This window comes from Cyanistes caeruleus, chromosome 28, assembly GCF_971803275.1.
Source record: "Cyanistes caeruleus chromosome 28, bCyaCae1.hap1.1, whole genome shotgun sequence".
Taxonomy (NCBI): Eukaryota; Metazoa; Chordata; class Aves; order Passeriformes; family Paridae; genus Cyanistes; species Cyanistes caeruleus.
Genome location: NC_141728.1, coordinates 2545130 through 2570090, shown reverse-complemented (window position 1 = coordinate 2570090; position 24961 = coordinate 2545130). Strand labels below are relative to the sequence as shown.

Sequence of the window (24961 nt, the reverse complement as noted above, 5' to 3'; positions counted from 1 at the left end):
ACAAATACATTCACTGGCACCCAGCGCGTGGCACAAGAGAGTGGAAAAACCCTGTACTGATTGTATTGAAGTGGTAATCACTTTGTACTGGGATAAGATAAAGCAGTCCCCAGCCATCCAGCCATGCTGCTTGAATTAATAATGTCTTTTGGGGTGCAGGCCTTCATGTGTTTCTGGTCACTAGGCTTTTTTGAGGTTTTAATACCTTTATGGACCCTTGGTTTATTTTCTTATCCACAACTAGCCCCGGTATTGTCCCTAACACATAGCTTTTACACTAGAGGGGCACGGATTAGAATAGCTATTGGTCTGGGCCTAGTGATTATGATTTCCAAGAAGTTTATTCAGGTGCTAGAGTCTGTTCCAAATATAAAGGATTCATGGGTATGGTTATGCACCCAGTTTGTTAGAGGAGGAGCAGGGAATGAGGCTTTTCAACCTTTCCTTTCCTTCTTCTCCTCTGAATCGGTTACATCACTATTGGAGAGTGTTCAGTTTCCCCTGAATATTAAAAAGACCATCTTTCTGGCATTTAATCTGGTAAGTTTCCTCTATACAGTCTTCAGCCTCTCTAGAATGAGCACTGAGATTTCTAGAGAGACTTATGAGACCCCTGAACCAAGCATGGAAAATCCTGACTGGGGTGGAGAATGGGAAGATATAGGCCAAATCCTGAAGGAATGTTCTGACCCTGTAGTTTGGGACTTCCCACATGAACAAATTCTGAATCCAGCTGAGGTGGGGAAATAACCTGAAAGAGAAGTGTCAGGATAATTCCAAAGAAAAACAGATCATGGCAGTAAGCTGGGCCCTGGCATATGCTTATCGTACATTGCTGGATACTGTAGGGCAGCAAACAGGAGAAAGGGGACAGGGAGATAAATCAACAGTTACCCCAATTACTCAGGCTGCAGCCAACCTCCCAGTTACAAAGCTGGTAGCTAAACCAGACAGCAAGCCTCAACCAATGGATGTTGCTACTAGCACAAGAAGTGGAAAGTGCACAGAAAAAACCCATCAACCAGTGGATGATGATGATGATGATGCAGGAGAAGGACCCTCAATGCCTCCTGACACAAAACCAAGAGTCAAAGCAACTGGCACAAGATCAGAAGCTAATACTGAGTCCTTTTCCCTGAAAGGTCTTCGTGGCCGGAGGAAGGACTACACTCGATCACCTGATGAGCCTATAATTAGTTGGTTAGTCCATCAGTGGGATGCTGCAGGTGAGGCTACAGTTCTGGATGGCACTGAAGCGAGGCATCTGGGGTCCCTGTCACACGATCCGGTTATCGACCAAGGAATGATGAGGGGGACTGACCCTTATAGTCTCTGGAACGGGTCCTGAGAAGTGTGGCACAAAGATATCTGTGTGCAGACGATCTCTATATACAGCAAACTCATTGGAAGACCATAGAACAAGGGATTCAGCACTTGAGAGAAACGGCAATAGTAGAGATTGTCTTTGTGGGTGACTTAGGTACTAGAAATCCAGACTTGGTGCCATGTACATCTGTGATGTGGTGAAAACTTTTTCAACTTGGGCCACAAGAATAAACTTCAGCTTTAGCAACAAAGAAGTGGGATGACAGGGAGGAGACCGTGCTGGATATGGTGAAGAAGCTCTGAGCATATGCAGATACCGTGCATGGCCCCATACAGACAACAATTGCAGCTGTGGGAACACGTATGCAAAATTTCCAAGACAAAATGGAGGAGAAATTCAAGAAACTCAGGGAGGACCTTCTCCCAGTCTCGGCAGAACAGACCAGGAGCCCTGGTACTCAACGCAGAAGTTCTCCAGACAGGGAGAAAAAGCTACGAGCTGTGCTGTGGTTCTTCCTGAGTGACTGTTGAGAAAACATGAAAAGATGGGATGGAAAATCTACTGGTGCTCTGGCAAAACAGATGTTTGAATTGGAAGACAGCAAGACTCAGAGGGGATACTCCACCAAAAAGAAAGCCGCTCCAGTAGCCTGTAGTCAAACTGCCAAGTATGATGATGATGATGACATGTCTGATTCCCTTGAAGGAGCCTCCAAGACACATACCCAAGGAAAGAAGGATAACCAGGCTTAGAGGGGCCCTGCCTCTAGCCAGGTAGAGGCGAGGGAAAACCGTGTTTTTTGGACTGTGTGGATTCGTTGGCCTGGCACATCAGAACCACGAAAATATGAGGCCTTGGTTGACACTGGTGCGCAGTGCACGCTAATCCCATCAAGACATGTGGGGGCAGAATCTGTTTCTATTGCTGGTGTGAGAGGGGGATCACAGGACTTGATTTAGTGGAAGCTGATGTGAGCCTGACTGGAAATGAGTGGAAGAAACACCCCATTGTGACAGGCCCTGAGGCCCCATACATTTTGGGCACAGACTTCCTAAAAGCGGGTATTTTAAGGACCCAAAGGGGCTTAGGTGGGCATTTGGGATAGCAGCCATAGAGACAGAGGGCATCAAGCAATTGAACACCTTGCCTGGACTATCAGAGAACCCATCTGCAGTAGGACTGCTGAAGGTGGAAGAACAGCAGGTACCAATTGCCACCTCAACGGTGCACTGCCGACAGTATAGGACAAATCGAGATGCTGTGATCCCCATCCACAAGATGATCCGAGAACTAGAGAGCCAAGGGGTGGTCAGCAAAACCCACTCACCCTTCAACAGCCCCATCTGGCCTGTGCACAAGTCTGACAGAGAATGGAGATTGACTGTGGACTATCGTGCATTGAATGAAGTGACTCCACCGCTGAGCGCTGCCGTGCCAAACATGCTGGAGCTCCAGTACGAGCTGGAGTCCAAGGCAGCGAAGTGCTACGCCACTATTGACATTGCCAATGCATTTTTCTCCATTCCCCTGGCAGCAGAATGCAGGCCTCAGTTTGCCTTCACGTGGAGGGGAGTGCAGTACACCTGGAACCAACTGGCCCAGAGGTGGAAGCACTGCCCCACCGTCTGCCATGGACTGATCCAGGCTGCCCTGGAAAAGGGTGAGGCTCCAGAACATCTACAGTACATAGATGGCATCATTGTTTGGAGAAATACGGCTGCAGAAGTGTTTGAGAAAGGAGAGGAAATCATCCAGATCCCCTGGAAGCTGGTTTTGCCATCAAGAAGAACAAAGTTAAGGGACCTGCTTGAGAGATCCAGTTCCTGGGGATAAAGTGGCAAGATGGACAGCATCAGATTCCTACTGATATCATCGACAAGATCACTGCAATGTCTCCACCAACTAATAAGAAGGAAACACAAGCTTTCTTAGGTGCCATAAGGTTTTGGAGAATGCATATTCCTGAATACAGTCAGATTGTGAGCCCTCTTTACCTGGTCACCCAGAAGAGGAATAATTTCCACTGGGTCCCTGAGCAGCAACAAACCTTTGCCCAGATCAAGCAGGAGAGCGCTCATGCAGTAGCCCTTGGCCCAGTCAGGACAGGACCAGATGTGAAGAACGTGCTCTACTCTGCAGTTGGGAGCCATGGTCTGTCCTGGAGCCTTTGGCAGAAAGTGCCTGGGGAGACTCGAGGCTGACCACTGGGATTTTGGAGTCGAAGCTACAGAGGGTCCGAAGACAACTACACTCCCACAGAGAAGGAAATCTTAGCTGCCTATGAAGGAGTTCAAGCCGCCTCAGAGGTGATTGGCACAGACGCACAACTCCTCCTGGCACCCCGACTGCCAGTGCTGGGGTGGATGTTCAAAGGAAAGGTTCCTGCTACCCATCACGTCACTGACGCTACATGGAGCAAGTGGATCGCCCTCATCACGCAGCGCGTCCGTACTGGAAACCCAAATCGCCCTGGGATTTCGGAGATAATTACAAACTGGCCTGAAGGTCAAAACTTTGGTCTCACTGATGAAGAGGAGCAGGAACAAGTGACAAGGGCTGAAGAAGTTCCACCGTACAACCAACTGCCACCAGAAGAAACACGCTATGCTCTGTTCACTGATGGTTCCTGTCGCATCGTAGGGATGAACCGGAAGTGGAAAGCAGCCGTATGGAGCCCCACACGACAGGTCGCAGAGGCCACTAAAGGAGAAGGTGGATCAAGTCAATTTGCAGAACTCAAAGCTGTTCAACTGGCTTTGGGTATTGCTGAAAGAGAGAAGTGGCCAAAGCTCTACCTCTCCATGGATTCATGGATGGTGGCCAATGCTCTGTGGGGATGGTTGGAGAGGTGGAAAGAGGCTAATTAACAGCATAGAGGAAAACCAATTTGGGCTGCTAAAGAGTGGAAAGATATTGCTACCAGGGTAGGGAGACTACCAGTGAAAGTCTGCCACGTAGATGCCCATGTCCCCAAGAATAGAGCTAATGAGGAAAACCAAAATAATAAGAAGGTAGATCAGGCTGCAAAGATACAAGTGTCAAAACTAGATTTGGATTGGGAACATAAGGGAGAGTTGTTCCTAGCCCGATGGGCTCATGATGCCTCAGGTCATCAGGGTAGAGATGCCACCTATAAGTGGGCATGAGACCGAGGGGTGGATTTAACCATGGACAGCATTTCTCAGGTTATCCATGACTGTGAGACATGTGCCACGATCAAGCAGGCCAAGCAGTTGAAGCCCCTCTGGTACAGTGGGCGTTGGTCCAGATACAAGTATGGGGAGGCCTGGCAGATTGACTACATCACACTGCCCCAAACCCGCCAAGGCAAGCGCTACGTGCTCACAATGGTAGAAGCCACCATGGGATGGTTGGAAACCTACCCTGTGCCTCATGCCACTGCCCGGAACACCATCCTGGGACTTGAAAAGCAGGTCCTTTGGAGGCATGGCACCCCTGAGAGGATTGAGTCAGACAATGGGACTCATTTCTAGAACAGCCTTATAAACAGCTGGGCTAGGGAACATGGCATTGAGTGGGTGTACCATATCCCCTACCATGCACCTGCTGCTGGGAAAGTGGAGAGGTAAAATGGACTGTTAAAAACCACCTTAAAGGCACTGGGTGGAGGATCTTTGAAAAACTGGGAGCAACATCTAGCAAAGGCCACCTGGTTAGTCAACACCAGAGGTTCCACCAACTGAGCAGGTCCTGCCCAGTCTGAGTCTTTGCATGCAGTAGATGGAGACAAAGTCCCAGTGGTACATGTCAGAGGTCTGCTAGGGAGGACAGTTTGGGTCAATTCTACCTCGAGCACAGACAAACCCATTTGTGGGGTTGTCTTTGCTCAAGGACCAGGTTGTACATGGTGGATAATGCAGAGAGATGGAACAACACGATGTGTACCTCAAGGAGACCTGATCATTGGGTAAAAGGTTATTGCCACTGTCTGTACATTAAACCACCCAGACATGTAATAGAAGGAAATGTGTAAGTGTTGAAGGTATGAGCAAGTGAAAGATGGTATTTTGAGTGAGGAAAATGAGAGAGTGGGGAATCCTGCAGCTCTCCAGCGTGAGGCCTAGATTCAATATCTTTGTGTGAGACGTGACAAGAGTATGATAGATATATTGCTTGCATCTTTTGGGTGGAGCAGAGAAGTTTTCATGTATGTATATGTGTGCACAGTTAGAATGTTAGTTTTGGCAGTAAGTTGACACTATGGAGATAAGGGGTGGAATGTCCTGGGTTGATTATGATGTTAAATTGTATCCCCATTCATCCACCTAACAAAGACACAGGTTTTGTAGTCTTAAAATTTCATCATAGAGAAAAAGTGAGTGGAAAAGAAGCACCGAGTCTGTTGTCAGAGACTGTACTTGCTCCCCCCGCATCGGGAATTTTGACTACAGCACAGACAGACAAGAAAAGACAGATCACCTTGGCTTTTCAGATCCTTGGAAGGACGCGATGCACAGACACACACCACTGGAGCTGGGCTCTGAAGTAGGAATACAGCAGCTAGTTCATCTATTTCTGGAACAATCCACAGGGGACATGAGGTGTAAACTCCAAAAGCTTTGGGGACAGATGGGTGAAACTTAGAAGCCTTATTGGAAGAGGCATGGAGAGTTTTCAGCAATTGAGAAGAGGGATATAAGCAAGAAATGAAGAAGCTAGTAGCAGTGGCACAGGAGGAAGGAAAAGGGAAAGGAAGGGACGAACAAGGACCACCCAAACGAGGCCCGTCTCGACTGGGTAGAGACCAATGTGTGTACTGTGGAGAATTTGGCCACTGGAAAAATGAGTGTCCAAAGTGGAAGTGAGATGGCCAAAAGAAACAAGGGAAAGGAGGGGTGGTTGCAGTCACACATCCACAAGATGACTGAAGGGGACCTGAAAGGTCCACCTCAACAGACCCCCTGATTATAAAAATGAAACTGGGAAAAAAAATAAAATACAATTTTTGCTTGATACTGGAGAAACACTTCTGGTTTTAAATAAGGCCTCGATGCCTATGAATTATGAGAATTATGTTATGGTCAAAGGGTGTGGTAGTTTAGCATTTAGGGAAAGAAGTGGGAAACACCCACAGCAGTGATTCCTCTGAGAGAGGCTGTGGGGAGTTCCTTCTGTGCTTGAGATCAAGCCAATAGCTGGCCAGTTCTGACAACTGACAGCATTCTGCACCACTGAAAAGTAACTTCACCTTTGGGAATGCCACCTTTTAAACACCCAAGCCCAGGACCTGGTCTCTTTCTTTGCAGCCTTGAAAGGCAGCAGAGCTGTGGTGTGGCTGGCCCCGCTCCCCCGTGGCCTGTGCGGCCTGGGGGGGCCTGGGCCGGAGCCCAGCTGCTCCCGGGGGGAGATGGAGACTGCGGGATCCCCCCCAGGCCAGGCCAGGCTCTGCTGCGGTGCTGGCTTTCCCGGGAAGCCCTCCGGGTCCCGTTCCAGCGGGGTGGCCAAAGCCCTTCCCAGGGGAGCCCCCGGCCCCCAGGCTGGGCCAGGCCACGGCTGATGACACTCGCCAACACCCCCCCTGCCCCCCGGCCCGCACAGACAGCTCCTGAGAGCTGGCACCAGCCACACCTGAAATCCCACACCACCACTGCCTGCCATGGCTTGGGACACATTTAACCCTTGCACTACACACAGGAGACCTGCAGACTTTAATCCTCTCTCCAGGAAAAGAAAATAACCAAGTGATACGTAAAAAGACAACGTGAAACATCAAGGTCAGTAAAAGAAGGAATCAAGCTTCAGATGGAAAGAGAATGAGGAGATGCTCTAATAAGCTGAAATATTAATTTGGTAGGGCCATGGAGATGAATAATAATGTATGGATACTAACTGGAGCACGGTGCCTGTGGAAATTGCAGGCCACATAGCTTTCTCAGTCTTGCCTGAGAAAGTGGCCTGGGAAATCATGGGGAGGAATTAAAGCAATCCTCAGAGATAGAAAACAACCTTGCAGCTGTTGTTTGTCTGTTCCTTGTTTTCTTGCAAGAGAAAGTTGAGGAGTGGTGTACCCCACTGACCAATGATGGTGATGTGTTAGTTTACTAACCAATAAGTTACTTTTCTGTACTTTTCACGTATCGGTCTATAAAAAAGACCTGAGGTAATAAACCGAAGAGAAATTCTCCTGATCGACTCCCAAGAGAGTCTGTGTCGTTCTTCTCACCGTTCCAAATAGAGTGACAATAATGTTCTGAAAAATAACTTCTTTAATTCATGAAAGAGTATTGGGGGAATTGAAGTATTCAAACTGTAGATCTGGGCAAAGGTATCCATTGATGAAGCCAAGCAGATGGTGGAGTAGCTGTGATCCCATGAGAGCTTGTACAGAGAGAGAGAGGGAGATGAGAGCTGATGAAGACCCTTTGTACACAGCATGAGAAGAAGAAAACCCCTATTCTCAGAGATGAAGAGAACTTTTGCCTTTGAATAATTCAATATTGAAATAAAACCCCTTAGCTCATGGCCCATGAACACACCTCTGAGTGGTGTGAAAATGGGAGGAGAGGGCAGAGTTTGTACCTGGGTGACTGCCATTTGTAGAAATGAAAACCCACAAGAAAACTGCTTCTTGTGGAGAACTCTCCATGGCATGACAAGAGAAAGCTCCTCTCCCAGCACAGACTGATGTAAAGACTATTGTAGAGTTGGCACTGCTTTAACATCCCAGGTTTTGTCTCTACCATGTCACTTGGGAAAGGAAAAGTTGGGTGTGGGGGGAGGAAAGGTTTCTGGAGGTTTTTAACTTGTTTCTTATTCTTGTAGTCCTGTTCATAAAGGTTCTTTATTCCTTTTAAGTTTAAGCCTGTTTTGCCCTTCTCCTAGTCCATACCTCACAGCAAGAAAGAAGGAAGTACTCTGGTGATTTTAGGTGGAGCTAAAACCCACCACACTCAGGCACTCCTCACAGGACTTGTGCTCCAGACCCCTCAGCAGCCTTGTTGCCCTTCTCTGGACACGCTCCAGCCCCTCCATGGCCTTCCTCAATTGGGGGCCCAGGACTGGACACAGCACTCGAGGTGTGGCCTCAGCAGTGCCCAGCACAGGGGAAGAATCCCTGCCCTGCTCCTGCTGGCCACCCCATTCCTGATCCAGGCCAGGGGCCATTGGCCTTCTTGGCCACCTGGGCACACTGCTGCCTCATGGCCAGCCTGCTGTCCATCAGTGCCCCAACTCCCTTTCTGCCTGGCCGCTGTCCAGCCACTCTGGCCCCAGCCTGGAGCACTGCAGGCCTTGTTGTGGCCAAAGTGCAGGAGCCGGCACTTGGTCTTGTTCAACCTCACCTTGTTGGCTTTGGGCCCTGCATCCAGCCTGTCCAGCTCCCTGTGCAGAGCCCTCCTGCCCTCCAGCACATCCACACTCCCAGCCAGCTTGGTGTCAGAATGGTTCCATGAGGCCCTGCAGTGTCACAATGGTCTCCACGGTTCCATGACACTCCATGGAGTCACAGTGGATCCTTGGTTCTTTGGGCCCTGCAGTGTCACAGTGGATCCTTGGTGCTTTGGGCCCTGCAGTGTCACAGTGGATCCTTGGTGCTTTGGGCCCTGCAGTGTCACAGTGGATCCTTGGTCCTTCTGTTACTATGGGGTTAAATGTCTCTGAATAATGTTTCTCAAAATCATGTAGAATTAGGCCACAAGAATGTCTGGTATTAGGGATGGTCTAGCAAGCTGAAATGTTTACGGTAACAGGAACTGGTGCTTGGGGTCTCCAAGATACCCACCCAGAGATAAGATTCCTACATGTTCCTACAAGGATGAGCTAACTCTCTTGAAGCAATATCGATCAAGTTAATGAAGCAATATTAATGAAGCAATATTGATAAGGTTGTTATAGTGATTACTGCTACAGCTGAAATTGTATAAATATGTGCACTTTGGACAAAGACGATGGAGCTAGATTTTGGTTGCTGATACCCCTAGTTCCCACACACTTCAATAAAGCACCTGCATATAATCAATCTGTGATTATGTGTGTTCCTGAACGCTGACATTTTGGTGACCCAGATGGGACCCTGTGAGTGCTGCTGAGCGAGTTCATGACCCGATCACGCTCCAGCCGGCAGCGAGGGATTCTCGGGGAGCCCATCCGGCCGTGAGCGTCTCCTCTGCTCACAACGTCCCTCTGAGAGAGGTAAGGTGCTTTTCGGTCTGCTCTGGTGCCTGCCGATAAGACGCAGCGAAATCTCCGCAGGGTTGGGCTGGAGGAATTCCTGGCATTGCCCAGGCGCCGTCTGTCAGACAAGTGCGAAAGCGTTGCAGGTTCGGCATCAGTGGTGTGTGGTGTATTGTAACTGTAACATGGAGAAGCTTAAAGGGATTTGAGGTGGCCATGCCCCTATAGCACGTACTTCTCCTTTGGGGTGCTTATTGGCACATTGGAAACAGGGAAACTTTGGGCAAGGTTTACGTAAAGTTGATTGATTATTGTAATACATGGTGGCCAGGATATGACCTGGACAGTGGGGAAAAGTGGCCAAGAAATGGATCTTTGCAGTGTAACACCATTTTACAGTTGATGTTGTTCTGTAAGTGAGAGGGAAAGTGGGATGAAGTTCCATATGTTGATTTGTTTTTCTATTTGAGAGACAAGCCAGAATGGCAGGCTGAGTGTGGATTGATGGCAGTTAAAGCATGTGTGAGTGATAAATGTGAGGTTTGTGTAAAAGGACAAAAAGTTTTTTAGAGCACTTGGCATTAAAAGAAAGTTTTTGTCGGGGGAAAGAGATGGATGTTGATTTACAAGTGGTTTCAGCAGAACCAAAAGAACCCGATTCTGTTTTGTCTGCCCCCACTTCACCCAATCCTATTTCACCCAACCCTATCTCGCCTAACCCCACTTCACCTTTCCCTCTTTATCCTCCTCTACCACCTTCACCTGATCCTTCTTCTCTGGGAGATGATCAAGATCTAACTGTGATACAAGGAAATGTGAAAAATGCTGGGGAGGAGGATAGCAGTAGCGGGGGTGATGAGAATAAATCAGTGACACCGGTGTCCCATCGGACTCGGTCACAGCTTGCTCCGGTTCTGGGCAGAACGGGAAAAGATTTGGGCAGACAAAGGCGGACTGTGATTGCCCCCTTGAGACAAGGAGTAGGAGTAGAGGGGCTGGTGTTTGTAAAAGTGCCTTTCTCCCCTGCAGACTTGATAATTTGGAAACAGCCAGCTGGAACTTCTAGAGAAAATCCTGATAAAGTAGCAGGGGTGGTAAAAATGATTATGAAAACTCAGAATCCAGATTGGGAAGATATTCAAGTAATATTGGATAATTTAATGGACTCTGCTGAGAAAGAGATGGCGCTTAGAGCAGCCAAGGAGAAGGTGAGAGAAGATCTCAGAATTGGGGTGGTGACAGGGACTTTAGATGAGAACTTTCTGACCGAGGATCCAGGGTGGGATCCCAATGCCTTTGGGGACATGCGGAGGCTGAAGAGATATCAAGAGTGGCTCCAGATAGGGGTTGGGAATGCTGTACCTAAGGCTATGAATTGGTCTAAATTGTATGAGGTAAGACAGGAAAAGAAAGAATCCCCTGCTGCATTTTTGGAAAGGCTTAAGGAGGCAGTGAGAAAGTATACAGATCTTCAATTAGAAACAGAACAAGCGAAAGTTCAGCTTGTGTTCATTTTTCTTGGGCAGTCACAGGATGATATTAGGAGAAAATTGCAGAAGTTAGATGGAGAGGACTTAAGGAATTTGAATAAATTTCTTGAAGTGGCTTGGAAAGTATACAATAAAAGAGAAAAAGAAGCTAGTAAAAAGCAGCAGCAAAATCTTTTGGCAGTGATCCAAGGAAGAGAGAATCCAGGTTTCAGAGGACGTGGCAGAGCTGGTTGTGGACTGGGGAGGGGCAGACTTGGCAGAGGACGAGGGAGATGGGTTTTGCCAAGATTAGGGTTAAATCAATGTGCTTATTGCAGACAAGAGGGGCACTGGAAAAATGAATGCCCAAACTGGTTTAACCAGGGCAATCAGTTCAACCAGAATCAAGACACTTTGAAATTAATGGTGCTGGGGGAGTACAGCAGCTGACTAGAATTGGAACAAAAACCAATACAGGAACCTTTAGTAACTATAGAATTGGGAGATAAAGAAGTAAAATTTCTGGTGGATACAGGGGCTACATATTCTGTGCTAAATGATCTAAAAGGGCAAATTGAAGACAAAACAGCAACAATAGTTAGAGCCACAGGGAAAGAGGAGAATCGACCATTCCTGCAACCCCTGGATTTCTGTTTTGCAAACAAAGTTTCAACACATGAATTTTCATATATGTCTGAGTGTCCAATTCCACTTTGAAGGACAAGATTTATTAGCAAAACTTGATGCAGTAATAACTTTTGAGAACAGCGAACTTTTAATGAAAATACCTGAATCGAGGACAGGACAAATTTTAATGATAAAAAAAACTAGTCCCTGCTATCCCTTGGGAATAGAGGATGCAGTAATTCCCTCTGTATGGGAAACAGACATACCAGGAAAATCTAAATTGGCACAACCAGTACATGTGGAATTAAAAGAAGGAGCAAAAGCTGTACAAGTTAAAGAATATTCTATAAAGGCAAGAAGACAAGGAATAGTAAAGATTATTGATAAGTTTTTGAAGTACCAAATTTTAAAATACGTGAATCAGAATTTAATACACAAATATTTCCAGTGAAGAAACCAAATGGTGAGTACAGACTAGTACAGGATTTGAGAGCGATAATTGGAATAACTAAAGATATTTACTCAGTGGTAGCTAATCCTTATACGTTGTTAACATCTGTGAAAGAGAAATAGAAATGGTTTATTGTAATTGATTTAAAAGATGCCTTTTTCTGCATTCCCCTTGACAAAGAAAGTAGGAAACTGTTTGCCTTTGAGTGGGAAAATCCAGACAATGGATGGAAAACCCAGCTCACCTGGACACGACTCCCACAAGGATACAAGAGCAGTCCAACCCTATTTGGAAGCCAGCTGGTTAAAGAGGTGGAGATTTGGACTGAGAATGGGCAAGTTCCGAGGGAGCAATACCTGCTGTGACAGTATGTTGATGATATACTGATAGCTACAGAGGAAAAGACAACCTGCAGAAAGGTAACAATTGAAATTTTAAATCAGCTGGGAATGGGAAGTTATAAGGTGTCTAAAGAAAAGGTACAATTTGCCCGACAAACTGTGATGTACCTGAGATGTGAAATCTCACAAGGGCAATGAAAGCTGGGTACTGATCATATTCAAGCTATTTGTGCCATTCCAGAATCGCAGAACCTACCTGAGATACAAGTTTTCCTTGAGATGGTAGAGTGGTGCCGTGGATCATGGACTATGGACTAATTGCAAAACCCCTGAATGAAGCCCACAAGACACAGCCGTTTACCTGGGGCAAACCACAGAAGGAGACCTTCCTCAAACTGAAGGAGGCATTGACAACAGCTCCAGCATTAGGACTGCCTGACCTATCCAAAGATTTTCAGCTGTTTGTGCATGAAAGACTACACCTAGCACAGGGAGTGCTGACCCAAGGTTTGGGAAGCTGGAAAAGGCTGATAAGCTCCTTCTCCAAACAACTTGACCACGTGAGTGCTGGATGGCCTTCGTGCCTGTGGGCAGTTGCAGCCACCGTGATGCTGACACAAGAAACTAGGAAACTCACGATGGGTAGACACATAGATGTCTGTGTGCCACACATGGTGAGCACTGTTTTAGAACAAAAGGGGAGCCATTTGCTATCTCCAAGCAGGATGATGAAATTCCAGGTAATCCTGACTGAGCAGGATGATGTCACACTAAAGACAACTAACCTCTTGAATCCAGCTTTGTTCCTAGGTACCACAACTGAAGAAGGCCCATTAGAGCATGACTGTGTAGAAGTAATAGAGTACAGCTATTCTGCAAGAGAAGACCTGAAAGACAACCCACTGGAGCAAGCAGAGTGGGAGTTATTCACAGATGGAAGCAGCTTGGTGGAGAATGGGACCAGATACGCTGGATATGCGGTAACAACAGTCAGTACAATAGTGGAGGCAAAAGCATTATCAGCAAATACATCTGCCCAGAGGGCAGAACTGGTTGCCTTAACCAGAACACTAGAATTGAGTAAAGGGAAATCAAAAAGCAGACTGGACAGCCCGACAGATTGCTCGAGAAGTGCAAACAACAATGGCATCGATACCTTTAAAGATGAATGTATCTCAATTTAATTTGCCTCCAAAACCAAAATATTCAATAGAAGATGAGAAATTGGGACATTTGCTAAATGCACAAAAGGATTCAGAAGAGTGGTATGTAACTGCATAAAGACAAATAGTGTTAACCTCCTTGATAATGAGAGAAGTTCTACAAATTAAACAGAACAAATGTCCTTGGGGTGCAGAGGCATTGGTAAAATTGCTAAAGCAAAAATTAATCTCAGTACGGATGCTAACAATGGCAAAATCAACTTAGTGGCTAGACACAGGCACAGCTAGGAAGGATTAAGATAGGAATAGAATCAAGATGACACTTAGCAAGAACCATCTAGTGAAGTGAGATTTAGGTGGGCCCTAGAGTCTTTGCTCGGTCCTATAGCAAATTATCAGAATAGAGAAACAGGTCAGGTAAATAGACTAGCAAAAGTCACCTGGGAAAGATTTAAAGAACTAAATGTACAATTACAAGCCACCACAAAAATGACTACAAAATCGATTTGCCTTAGATTTGCTACTCCTGAAAGAACATGGATTGTGTGGGGTTTTTTTAAGGGATAGATTGATCATTGCTGCATCCACATCCCAAATGTAACTGAAGATGTAGAATATGACATCAGTCAGTTGCAACAAATAGAGCATGGAGCACAGGAAGAACAAAAGGATTTGACTACAAGTTGGTTAGGCAAAATCTTCAAAGGGTTAGGGTAGAATGTGAGTTCATGGATTAAATCTATCATTGAGAGTGTGATAATCTTACTAATTGTATTTTTAGCAATTTGGTTAGTTTACAGCATTTTAAAAGGATAAATACAGAAGACAACATCCTGGAATCAGAAAATAATAAAGGCACTGACACGAGACCCACACCCACCATCTTCTGGTTCTCCAGTTCGTGACAACATCCAGGACAGCGTTTACATCAATCAAGGATTCGAAGAACACCAAGTATCAACTCAGAAACAAAGGACTCTATCAAGTGAAAACATTTGCACTTATAGTGAAGTGAAAATGCTTTCAAAGGGGGGAATGATAGTAAAAGGTTCTAAAATCTTAGAAAAGTTGGAGACTTAGAAAGAAAGTTAGGTTTGGAAAGCCCTGGGAAAAGTAGGCCCTGAGAAATGTTAGGCCTTGTGCTTGCTAAAGATCAGGTCAAACTGCACCTGTGTAGTCAGTAGATGATAAATATTACAATTGTTAGATGTGATTAGATATAATTATTGTTTAAAGAACATGAGGAACAATGTTAGGGATCTAGGGGGATCACAAGAAATCCATGCTTGGATAAAAACAATGCATACAATAGAATAATGTAATTTTAATAATTAATATGTAAGTTTTATAATGAAAGTGTATAAAACATGTTCAACTCCAAACCAAATCGGGTCAGATTTGGGTCTGTGTACCCCTGACACCCAGAGCTCTTCAATAAAGCACCTTCATATAAACATTCTGTGGTTATGTGTGATCCTGAACGCTAACAGTGTCATGGTTGAAAGTTAAGTGTTATGAAAGAAACTTCAGATTAAATTAACTGCTGAATGGTTGAATTAGTCAATTACCTAAGACATCTGATCATTTGTTTTATACAAATGCCTTTTAAAAATTTACAGTGTCTTAAGCATCTTATGGCTGCTATTCTTAAACCCCTTGCTTTGAAAATGACTTAAGAGACATCTTTCCAGATGAGGCCTAAGGCTCTGGCCAAGCCCTGACATTACCTGGATAGAGAATTTACCAATAAACCCAGAAGTTTTCTGCATCAAAACAATATTCAGGTCAATTTAACTTGGCAATTAATGAATTAATATAGCAGCTAGATTTTACAGTGGGCTTGGAAAATTGTTATCAAGACATGATTTTCCAATCTTCCATTGATTTATCAGCTGTGGCAGACTCTGGGATGAGAGTATATATTTAGTATATTCAGCAATTCGTATTACAAATTATTCAGATAAGTTTAATATAGCATGATATTAATTATGAATCTTCTTAATAAGTTTTTCATTTCTGTAAAAGTGTTATTTCTTATGTGTATACATGTGCAAGTGTTTTAATTTGATGGTTTTTCATTGTCATAACAAAAAACCCCAAATACCTTACTTAATTACAAAACAAAATAAAAAGGGGGGGGGAACCAAGGCTATGCCTCAGAAGTATAAAAACCTTATATATCATAAATTTTAAGAAAAAGTGTAAACATCTTATATCTATTACAAATAATTCTTGAACAGTCCTTTTTAAACAAGTCTGTTACAAAGCCAATTCCATCAATTATCAGGTATTGTTCTAACAGGACTCAAGCAAAGTTGAGAGAGAATTCTTTGGTTCCAGTCAAAAGTTCAGACGCAAGATTAAAAATTCATTTCAATTAATAATTTGGAGGAAAGTCTATGTTTGTGTATTCACAGGTTCAAAGCAGAAGTAACTTCCTAGCGAAGAACATGGAAACTCCTCAGCTGCAGAGACAAGCAGACAGCCCAAAGAGCAGAAGAGCGAGCACGCAGATGTGAACTGTATCAAGACACAGCTGACAGCTGAACAGCTTGGATCCCACATGCAAGAGCAATGGACTTTGGGTTTCAAGTGAAAGAGTGGGAAAATTAATATTGTAAAGCCTCATTTGTTAAAACGTGAGTGAAAGAAAAATAACCCTTCTTGAAAAGTAATCCAAGAAAAGATTTGGGTTGATTTTTTTATTGTTTTTTTAAAAAAAGAGAGGGGCAGATGTTGGAGTCTGAGATACAGAGTGTGTGCCCTTGTTTCTAATACTTAGTTCTAGGATTCCAAGAAACACTGAATTTCATGTAACATGAAATTCATGAGCATGTTTTCATGGTGATACATGAAAACAAATGTTAAAGTTAGATAGGAAAAGTGTAAGTGTGTAGATTAGAAAGTTTCTTAAATCACTGGGTGAAAAAGTAGTTTAGAGAACAGGAGACAAGATGCAGGATTTAGGGTGTTGTCTCTTGTCCTTCTCCTTTCTTCTTCATGTTCTTCTCCGAGGGGTTTTTGGGTAGTAGTGAGTGATTGGGTAAAAAATGCCGCAGTGCAGCGCACAGGTGTTGGGGCATTGGGTCAAATATTTATTCAAATAAAAGAAAAAGGACTCCTCTGTCTCCTTTTTGGACATAAACCTCTGGCGTTTGTGGATTAATTTTCCTGACAATTGTTTCTAAAAATAACTTGAATAACAGGTACAATTTAGTTAGCAAAAATCAATTCCACTTATTACAGTAACAATCTTTGTCAATTAGTGGAATTCGTATGTAATTTCTCGTTTCCCACATGCATTTTTCACCTCCTCTTACCTGGCCTTATCTCCCCTCAGGCCCCGCTCGTCCTCGCCGAGTCCGGCCCGCGCCGGGGCCGCGCCGGGCGCGCGCGGGGCCGAACGCAGCGCCCCCCTCAGGCCGTTGCGCCGCGGCCGTTGCGGCGCCAGTCGGAGACAGATCGGTGCCATGGCGGAGCTGCCGCTGCCCGCCGGACTCAATGCCAGCACCTTCCCCGCCAAGCTGTGGCGCCTGGTGAACAGCCCCCGCGTCCGCTCCGTGCGCTGGGACAGCCAGGCCCAGGGCTTGCTCATCGACCGCTTCCTCTTCGAGCGGGAGCTGCTCAGCCCGGCCGGCGCCCACGGAGGGGGCGGCCAGGGGGCGGGGGCGGCCCCGGACTCCTTCAAAGCCACGCACTTTGGCAGTTTCGTGCGCCAGCTCAACCTCTACGGCTTCCAAAAGGTGCCGGCATGGCTTGGCTCAGCTGTGCCGGGCGATGCCGGGGCTCTGCTCCACTTTATGAACCCAAACTTCCGCCGCGACCGCCCCGAGCTCCTGCTCCGCATCAAACGCCTGACCAGGGCCAACAGGCAGAGACTGGCGGCGGGGCTGGAGGTGCGGAGCCGCCAGCCCAGCCGCCTCCAGCGGCTCCCCACGGAGCGGTCGCTGCCCGCCTTCCCCAGCGGGCAGCCGCCCAGAGCCGGTGAGACGGGGTGGGAGCTGCGGGCGCGGAGGGAGGCGTGGGCTTTGGCCGTGGGCGCTGCCCGGCCGGGCAGGAGCGGCCCCTGCCCGTGCTGGGGCTGCTCAGCGCTGCTGCCCCGGCCGGCACAGGGGCTGTCCTTGGGCAAGGCAGCTGTGCCGGCAGGGCCCGGGAGCTGTGCCGGGCTGCCGGGGGCTGCGGGACAGTCCCGCCGCGCCTGCGCTCGCCACACGCTGGCCCGCTCGGCCGGCAGCCGGCCCGGCCCTGTGCCGTGGCTGGCGCTGCTCATTGCGCGGCCCTGGGACGCTCGGGGAGCTCTCCGGGAGTGCGGCTGAGCCGAGGGCTTGGGCGTGCTCAGCCCCAGCGGGAGAGGGAGCCTCCTGCCCCATTTGGAGCAGAGGGGAGAAGAGCTGGCACTTGGGTTTCTGGCAGCTGCCTCCTGCCAAGGCTTGAACGGATAGGGGAGAGCTCAGTAGAGAGGGAGCTGCTTGTTGCCAAGTGAATTCAATCCCATACACCCGTGTGTGTAGAGTTGTTTATTTCAGTGCTGGAGGTGAGGAGGATTTCTCCTCCTCATTCATCCACCTTTGTCAATTGCTCTGGTATATATTTAGTAATTATTGTTTGGTGTTACTATGTCATTATAACATATGGAACTAATAGACACAGTATATTATACACTCTGGAATTAATTTACATAGTATAATCTCATGGCTATAGATAGTTCTTTTTCACTGTGCTTGTGCCTCCCCAATTTGGGGGTCGTTGGGGGTCTTTGACAAAGGCTTCCAAAGTCATCTTTGCATCTGAACTTTTCAACTTTTGTCTTCAGAGCATGCACAGCTACGGTGTTCCTTGGTCTGTCTGGTCCTAACCGGCCTAATTGCTTTATTTTGTGGCTAATTGGCTTGATGTTTGCTAAGTTTTCATTAGTACTATACTTACCTATCTCTGAAACTGACCACCTGGTGAGATTTTCATTTTTTTTTCCCGTCTCTCCAGCACTGAGCAACCAGTTATCCATATACTAGCCACCACAATGCATAGAAAGACGTCTATATCAGGTTAAATAGATCCATGAAGTTATCATTCAGGTTCTATTGATATCTGGTGATACAGATCTGTCAGGTTATATTGATATCTTATAAGTCAACCTATAGAAGCAGCTTGTAAATTTGACTTAAGTTCTATAGGCATCCAACCCCCCCAAGTCATGTGGTGATATTTTTCTTTCTCACCCTGTTTTGGGAGGAGGTGAGCTTTTGTCTTCCCTGACAAAAGCACACTTGCTGCCAAGGGAAACACACCTGAGGAGCAGGAGTGACCCAGCCTTCCCTTTGGTTCCTTTCTTTTTCCCTCCCTGCTGCACAGCTCCCTTGCACCAGAAGCGCGATGCTGCCTCACCTGAGGATTCAGAGCTGCCTCCAGGCCCTTGCAGGAGAAATGCAGGTGCTCAGGAGAGTGAGGCTTCCCCAGCACCTGCCAAGAAAGTCTGTGCCACCTCTGCACTTATTGGGGCTTTACCAGTGGAACCATCAAGAGAGCTCATCCAGAGATTTAATCTCCGCAAGCTCACGGTTCCACTGGTTCGCCTGGACCTGAAACGCCATCCTGAGCTCATGGTTCGCCTCACTCCAGTCGACCCTGAAGCTGCTTGCAGGGCCCTTGGACAGAGCAACAGCTGCTCATCTTCTCAGCAGCACAGCCCAGCCTGCCACCCATCAGGTAGGGAAAGAGTTTCTAGCCTTCCTTTTCCAATAGCTCCTGGCAACTGAGCCTTTCAAGTGTTTTCCCTGAGTCCTCTGTCATGGCTAGATCTCAAGTGACAATCACGGAGAAAGTTTACTACGAAGTGGGACTGTGAATGCCAAAGGATTCTCTGCTCTTCCTGTCCTTCCTGCAGATGTGGAGGTTGTTGTGGGCATTTTCCAGACAGCCTGTCTGCTGAGGTGCAAGGGCAGGGTGAAAAATATTGCCCGCCAGACAAGTGGTCAGTGTTAGGTGAATTCCCCTGTTTCTTGGAATGAAGTCCCACTAGGACGGTGATAGGATATTGCAGATGTTTCAGACTGACTGGCCTGCAAATCGGGCCATGCCATTGAAATGAGCTCTGTGTGCCTCAGAACAGCTGCAGCTGCAGAACATGGCCTCACCTACAAGGTTGCTTTTAGAATAAACTCCCAGTTGAATTTCTCAGTGTGTGCCTGAAGATGTGGGCTCTTCTTGGGGGAATGCACGTTCTGTGGCCTTCTGTGTTGAGAAACTCAAGCAGCCAAATCTAAAAGCTGCTGGGGAGATAGGGAAGGCTGTGATTCTAAAGTTGTTGTGTGCCTTTGGAGCAGAAGGGAGAAGAGCTGGCAGCTGGCTTTCTGGCAGTTGCCTCCTGCTGAGGAATGGCAGCGGGACACTTTTCCCAGACAGATGAATAAGTACGGGAGAGCTGAGTAGACAAGGAATTGGTTGTTGCAAAGCTTCAGAACATGAGAAGGGAATTTTCTCCTTCTCACCGTACTTGGGAGGATGGGAGCTTCTGTCTTCCTTGGGAGAAGTACAGTTGCTGCCAAGGGAAACACAGCTGAGGAGCAGTAGTGACCCAGCCTTCCCTTTGCTTCCTTTCTTCTTCCCTCCCTGCTTCACAGCTCCTTGGTGCCAGAAGCGCAGTGCTGCCTCACCTGAGGATTCAGAGCTGCCTCCAGGCCCTTCCAGGACAAGTCCAGATCCTCAAGGGCATGAAGCTTCCCCAGCACGTGCCAAGAAAGTGTTTGCTACATCTGCACTTGGGGTTTCATCAGGCCAGCCAGGCACACACAAATTTCAATTCCAGCCAGAGCTCATGACTCCACCATTTCCTGCGCACCATCAAAGCACTTCTGCGGCCTCTCCAGAGAGAAGCAGCTGCACTTCTCCAGAGCAGCACTTGCCAGCCAACATCCCATCAGGTACGGAATGTGTCTCTCCCCTGGCTTTTCAGAAAGATCACAAAAATTGACTGAAGTATTTTGCTGCGGTGCTCTGTCATGCGTACATTTGATTGTGACAATCAGGTGTCAAGGGTACTAGGAAGCAGGATCATGAATATCAAAACAATCTCTGTCTGCTTTTCCCATCCTTGCTGCAGATTTGGAGGATGTTCTGGCCATTTTCCAGACAGCCTCTCTGTAGAGGTCAAAGGGCGAGGCAAAGAACATTTCTCCACAACTGGTCAGAGTCAGGTGAACTCCCATTTTTCTTTGGATGAAGCCAAACTAGGACTCTGATGGGATATTGCAGAGTTTACAGATTGTCTTTTGTTGAGATGAAATACAAGGGATGGGACCACCGTGCTTTGAGATGATTTATTGCTTCAGTAGCCCAATAAGAGATCAGTCCCGAGGCGTGAGATTTACAGGCAACAAGTCAACCACAGCTCAGGAAGTTACGAGTTCCTTCTCCGCATGGCAATATATAACTTTTTAGTCCAGTAGACAGTTGACACCAAGTTTGTTTTCACTTATTAAGCTCTTATCACCTTTACTTGATTTTGCCACACTGCGTCTGTCTTTTAACCAACAAGCTCACAGGTCACGTATTCACACACACTTCTGTTATAGTTCCTAGATCTCTAACTTACTTTGTAAATCACACTATTACACTTTATTCCTCCAACTATTTTACTTAATATAATTTCTTACTCTTGGCATATTCTTAGTTGCAATTGTAAGAACATAGGTTTAGAATTACTCTACCTAATGTCTGTGTACTTTCATCACTCCATCAATCCAGGCTTTTTCTAAGGCTGCAGATTTTCCATTTCCAACAGTCTCTCCCACAAATAATGCTATGAAATTTCAGTGCATGCTGGGAGTCCCCAGAACAGTTGCAGCTGCAGACCATGGCCTCACCTCCATGGTTGCTCCTTAGAATAAACTCGCAGTTGAAGTTTAGCATGTGTGTCTGCACCTCTGGCCTCTTCCTGGGTGAATGCACTTTCTGTGGTCTCTTGCGATGAGAAACTCAAGCAGCCAAATGCCAAAGCTGCTGGGAAGATGCAAAAGGCTGTGATTCAAGGTGATTATGTCTGTGTGTATGTCTAGACCAGTTTCCCAAGCCATACTTTAATCTATGTACACGTTGATTAGGATAATACTTTTGAAGGGGAAGAGCTCACTCTTCCAATTCCCTGGGAAGTTTTTAATGCCTTTCTGGAGTTGAGGTTGCTGTGCGCTTCCTGTGATGTTTGATCCAAGGCAGCAATAAAGCTCTGCGTCCCAAAGCCTCATTTTGGAGCCTCACCGATGTTTTTGGATTCTTCCAGCTGCCCCGGGCACTTCAGTCCCCAGTGCTCCAGCTAGCAGTGCTGGTTATGCAGCATGGAGAGCCCCAAGCTGGGTCTGGAGTACTCCTGGGGAAGAGGAATTGCCACCGCTGGATCTGGACCTTGTTCTGGAGACACTGGAGGAGATGCTTTCACCATCTGTGCCTGAAAGGTCTCCCTCTGCTCAGGTAACTCCATTGGACAGGGATGAGAGGGGCTGGACTGAGAGCTTCTGAATGTTGTTGCATGGCTGAGAAGCAAAGGCTTCTTGAATTCAGCTGGGAATGGACACAGAAGGATTTGCTTGGTAAAGCAAGATTTGCTAAGGAAGAGGGAATGAAAAGGGGGGATAGCCCTTAAGTGAGGATGAGAGGTGTTTGCCAGGTTTGGATGCTCCTTTTTCTGGGAAGAATCCCTGGTGCAGGGGCATTTGTGGGGAGGAACTGGAAGCTTGGTGGGTTCTAACAGGCTTTGTTTGATGGGAAAGAAGAGCGTTTGCAGAATTGCCCCTGAAGGCAGAGTGGGAGGGGCACACAAGAGGTGCCAGCAGCAGATGTGGGCTCTGCCTCTCTTGGGCTGGAAGGCCAAGGCAAAGCAAGGGCTGGGCTGCAGCTGCTCCTGCAGCTCCTGCTGCTGCTGTGTGAGCCCTGCTGTGCGTGTAGGCATTCCCAGAGCTGTGTGTGGGGATGGGCTGGAGCTGCAGCTGTCTTGCCCTCTCAGGAACCTGGTGCCTGCAGTCCAGTTTCCAGCTGGGAAATGCTCAGCTGGGCAAACTGGCCAGTCTTGCTCTCCATGTTCCAGAGCTCAGTCACCTTGTGGAAAGAAGAGATGGGTGTTGCCAGACAGTCCCTGCAAAGCTGCAGCCTGCATGAGACTGTTGTGCTTAGGGCTGTGGTGGCAAGAGCACATCCCTGTGCCAGGAGCTAGCAGGACTCCATCCTTAGCGCCCACTCCATGGCTTGAGTGTCATCCCCACGCTCAACAGCCTTGACAGCTCTTGGAGCGTGTTGGAGAAGTCAGTGTTTTGGACTGTTGAAGGCCTCTGGGGCCCAGAGCTCCTTGTTGGGAAGAAGGGATGAAGTGTGTGAGCTGTGGAGTCTTCAGGGGGCAGATGTCTTGGTTTTGAGGTGCCATGACTTGAGTGATTGGTGAGAAGGACAAGGTGGGTGCTGGCCATGAAATGGTTAAGGACTCCTTGTAGCCCAGGGGCTCCTCCTGTGTTGAAGAGCAGTTCAATCAGGGCCCATTAGTCCTTGTGTTTGACAGATTCCCTCTTGGACTTTGGAATCCCTTTTTTCTTTAGTCTTCTCTCTTCCCAGACTGGCCTGGGGTGTTCAGTTTCTGCATTGGCACAGGCCTTTTTGCATCTTATTCTACAACTTTGCCAAAGAATTTCTCTTATTTCATTTAATATGCAGACCCATTGCATGGGTAGATTTCTTCTTGAAGAAGGGCAGACTGGAGGTGGGGAGGGGGATTTTTTGGAACTGCCCATATCTTCCTCCCAAGTGCGATGAGCCTTTGTCTTCTGCAAACTCCCGCGTATATACCAGTTTTCAAAAGCAATTTGTTGGTGCACAGAAGGAAATCTGGCAGGCTCTGATTGTATCCCTGCAGAATCTATTGGTTGATCTTTGCGTTTCCTTCTTTCTGTTTTTCTTTTCAGGTCAATGCTAGTGTTGCCCGTGGCTCTTCAGGAGGGGAGGCTGTGAACAAGGCTGCAGCAGAGGGAGCTTTGCCTGCTTGCGGGAGCTGTGTGAACGTTTGCCAGGAGCCCGAGGAGCTTGGTAAGGAGTGAGCCCAGCCTGCTTTAGAGAGATGGGAGACAGCTGCTCTGAGCCTGCCTCTGACAGGAAGGGAGATCAGAAGAGTTCAGTTCTTGTCTGCAGCAGGGTTGGTGCTTCCTGGTGCCTTTAGTTCAAATCCTGCACTGGCACAAGCTCCCCGAGCCCTGCCCCTCCATGCTTTTCCAGAGGCTCTGACACCAAGTCCTCTGCTGTGGCAAGAGAGCCAGCAATAAACCTGAGCTGGTGGCAGTTGTGTCACCAAGCTGCATGTCCCAATTGGTTCCCAGCTCACAGCAGCCTTCAGCTTCAGCCACTGCAGTGAGGACTGACGTCTCTGTGTCAGCCCAGAGAAAGAACAAGGCTGGGCTTCTTTGTGGCAGCTGGCACTGTCTGTGTTTCAAGCTCTCGGGGGTGCCATTTGCACTGGGATGGTTGTGAATTGATTGGCGTACTTCAAAACTTCACAAGACTGGAAAACTTGGAAGGATCCCTGTTCCCTTTAAAGAGCAGGCTTCAAATTCTCAAGTGAGAGTGTGCCTTTCAGGCCATCTTTGACAGCCTTTGCTAGCAGGACAGTTTACTTGCAAAGGGAAAGCTACACGGAGGCCAGCATTGACTGAGAGTTGCCTTTCCTTGCCAGATATCCATGTGATCTACCTGGCCAGAAGGGCTGCCCTGCGTGGGAAGAAGGATCAGAGGGAGAGCCTGTGACCATCGGGCAGGTGGCATCCCTCTGTTTATAGATGTAGTTAGAGATTTTTTTGTCATTATTTATTTATCGATATAGTTACAAGTATAGATTGATAGAGTTGTATTTATAGGTGTTTCTATTTATACATCTGTAGAGTTTGTATGTATAGTTATGGATGTGATAGGATTTTATTTCTATGTATACAGTTACATTTATAGATTTTCAAATTTGCATTGATAGATGTAGAGAGTAGCATATAGATGCGCACACAGTTCCATTTCCAAATGTGCATAGTTATTTAGCTATGAGTTATATGGATGTAGAGGTCCATAGATGGAGCTGTGTAGGCCTAGGCTGCATTTTTGCCTCTTTCCCCCTTGGCTGCCTTTCTCACCTCTTGTTTTTCCCGCTGTGCCCCTTGTGTCCCCCTGTGCTGGGTCCGAGCTGGGGCCGGGCCAGGCGGAGCAGCAGTTGCAGCCCTGGCTGTCCCTGGAGCGGTGGGAGCTGCCGCTGGCCCCAGGCACTGTCCTGTGAGGAGCTGCTGAAGGACGCTGAGACTGAGGGGGCTGAGGAGGCGCTGATGCTGAAGGGACCTTGCAAACCTTGAGGTGTGAGGGGCACTGAGGGCTGTGGGGGAGCAGAGGGCCATGGTGGCACGGAGGTGACAGAGGCACGGGCTGAGGGCTGTGCCGGCTCT

General features: G+C 47.3%; 2 protein-coding genes and 1 long non-coding RNA gene across 9 annotated transcripts in view; 2 read left to right on the top strand and 1 right to left on the bottom strand.

The window, feature by feature from the left end:
• LOC147649038 (olfactory receptor 14J1-like) overlaps positions 1-8729 on the bottom strand; it is a 122617-nt gene extending 113888 nt beyond the window's left edge. For 3 of the 6 annotated variants that reach the window (XM_086865045.1, XM_086865046.1, XM_086865049.1), the window contains exon 1: positions 8629-8729. The gene's annotated coding sequence lies outside the window, so the exon portion shown is untranslated. The remainder of the gene's footprint in view (positions 1-8628) is intronic. The other 3 variants (XM_086865051.1, XM_086865048.1, XM_086865047.1) reach the window with 3 other exon arrangements.
• A 136-nt stretch (positions 8730-8865) lies between these two features.
• On the top strand, positions 8866-16656 carry LOC147649037 (uncharacterized). The gene is made up of 3 exons (XR_015279694.1): positions 8866-9478; positions 12188-12426; positions 12590-16656. It is a non-coding gene; the product is annotated as an uncharacterized LOC147649037 (long non-coding RNA).
• A 201-nt stretch (positions 16657-16857) lies between these two features.
• The window catches only part of LOC147649026 (uncharacterized), a 519865-nt gene continuing 511761 nt past the window's right edge, over positions 16858-24961 (top strand). Inside the window, exons 1-6 of one of the 2 annotated variants that reach the window (XM_086865022.1) lie at positions 16858-17495; positions 18864-19217; positions 20132-20431; positions 21787-21974; positions 23453-23573; positions 24214-24872. In XM_086865022.1, the coding sequence (XP_086721148.1) occupies positions 16982-17495; positions 18864-19217; positions 20132-20431; positions 21787-21974; positions 23453-23573; positions 24214-24284 (1548 nt within the window). In that variant the 5' untranslated portion in view covers positions 16858-16981 and the 3' untranslated portion in view covers positions 24285-24872. The remainder of the gene's footprint in view (positions 17496-18863; positions 19218-20131; positions 20432-21786; positions 21975-23452; positions 23574-24213; positions 24873-24961) is intronic. The other variant, XM_086865023.1, reaches the window with a different exon arrangement.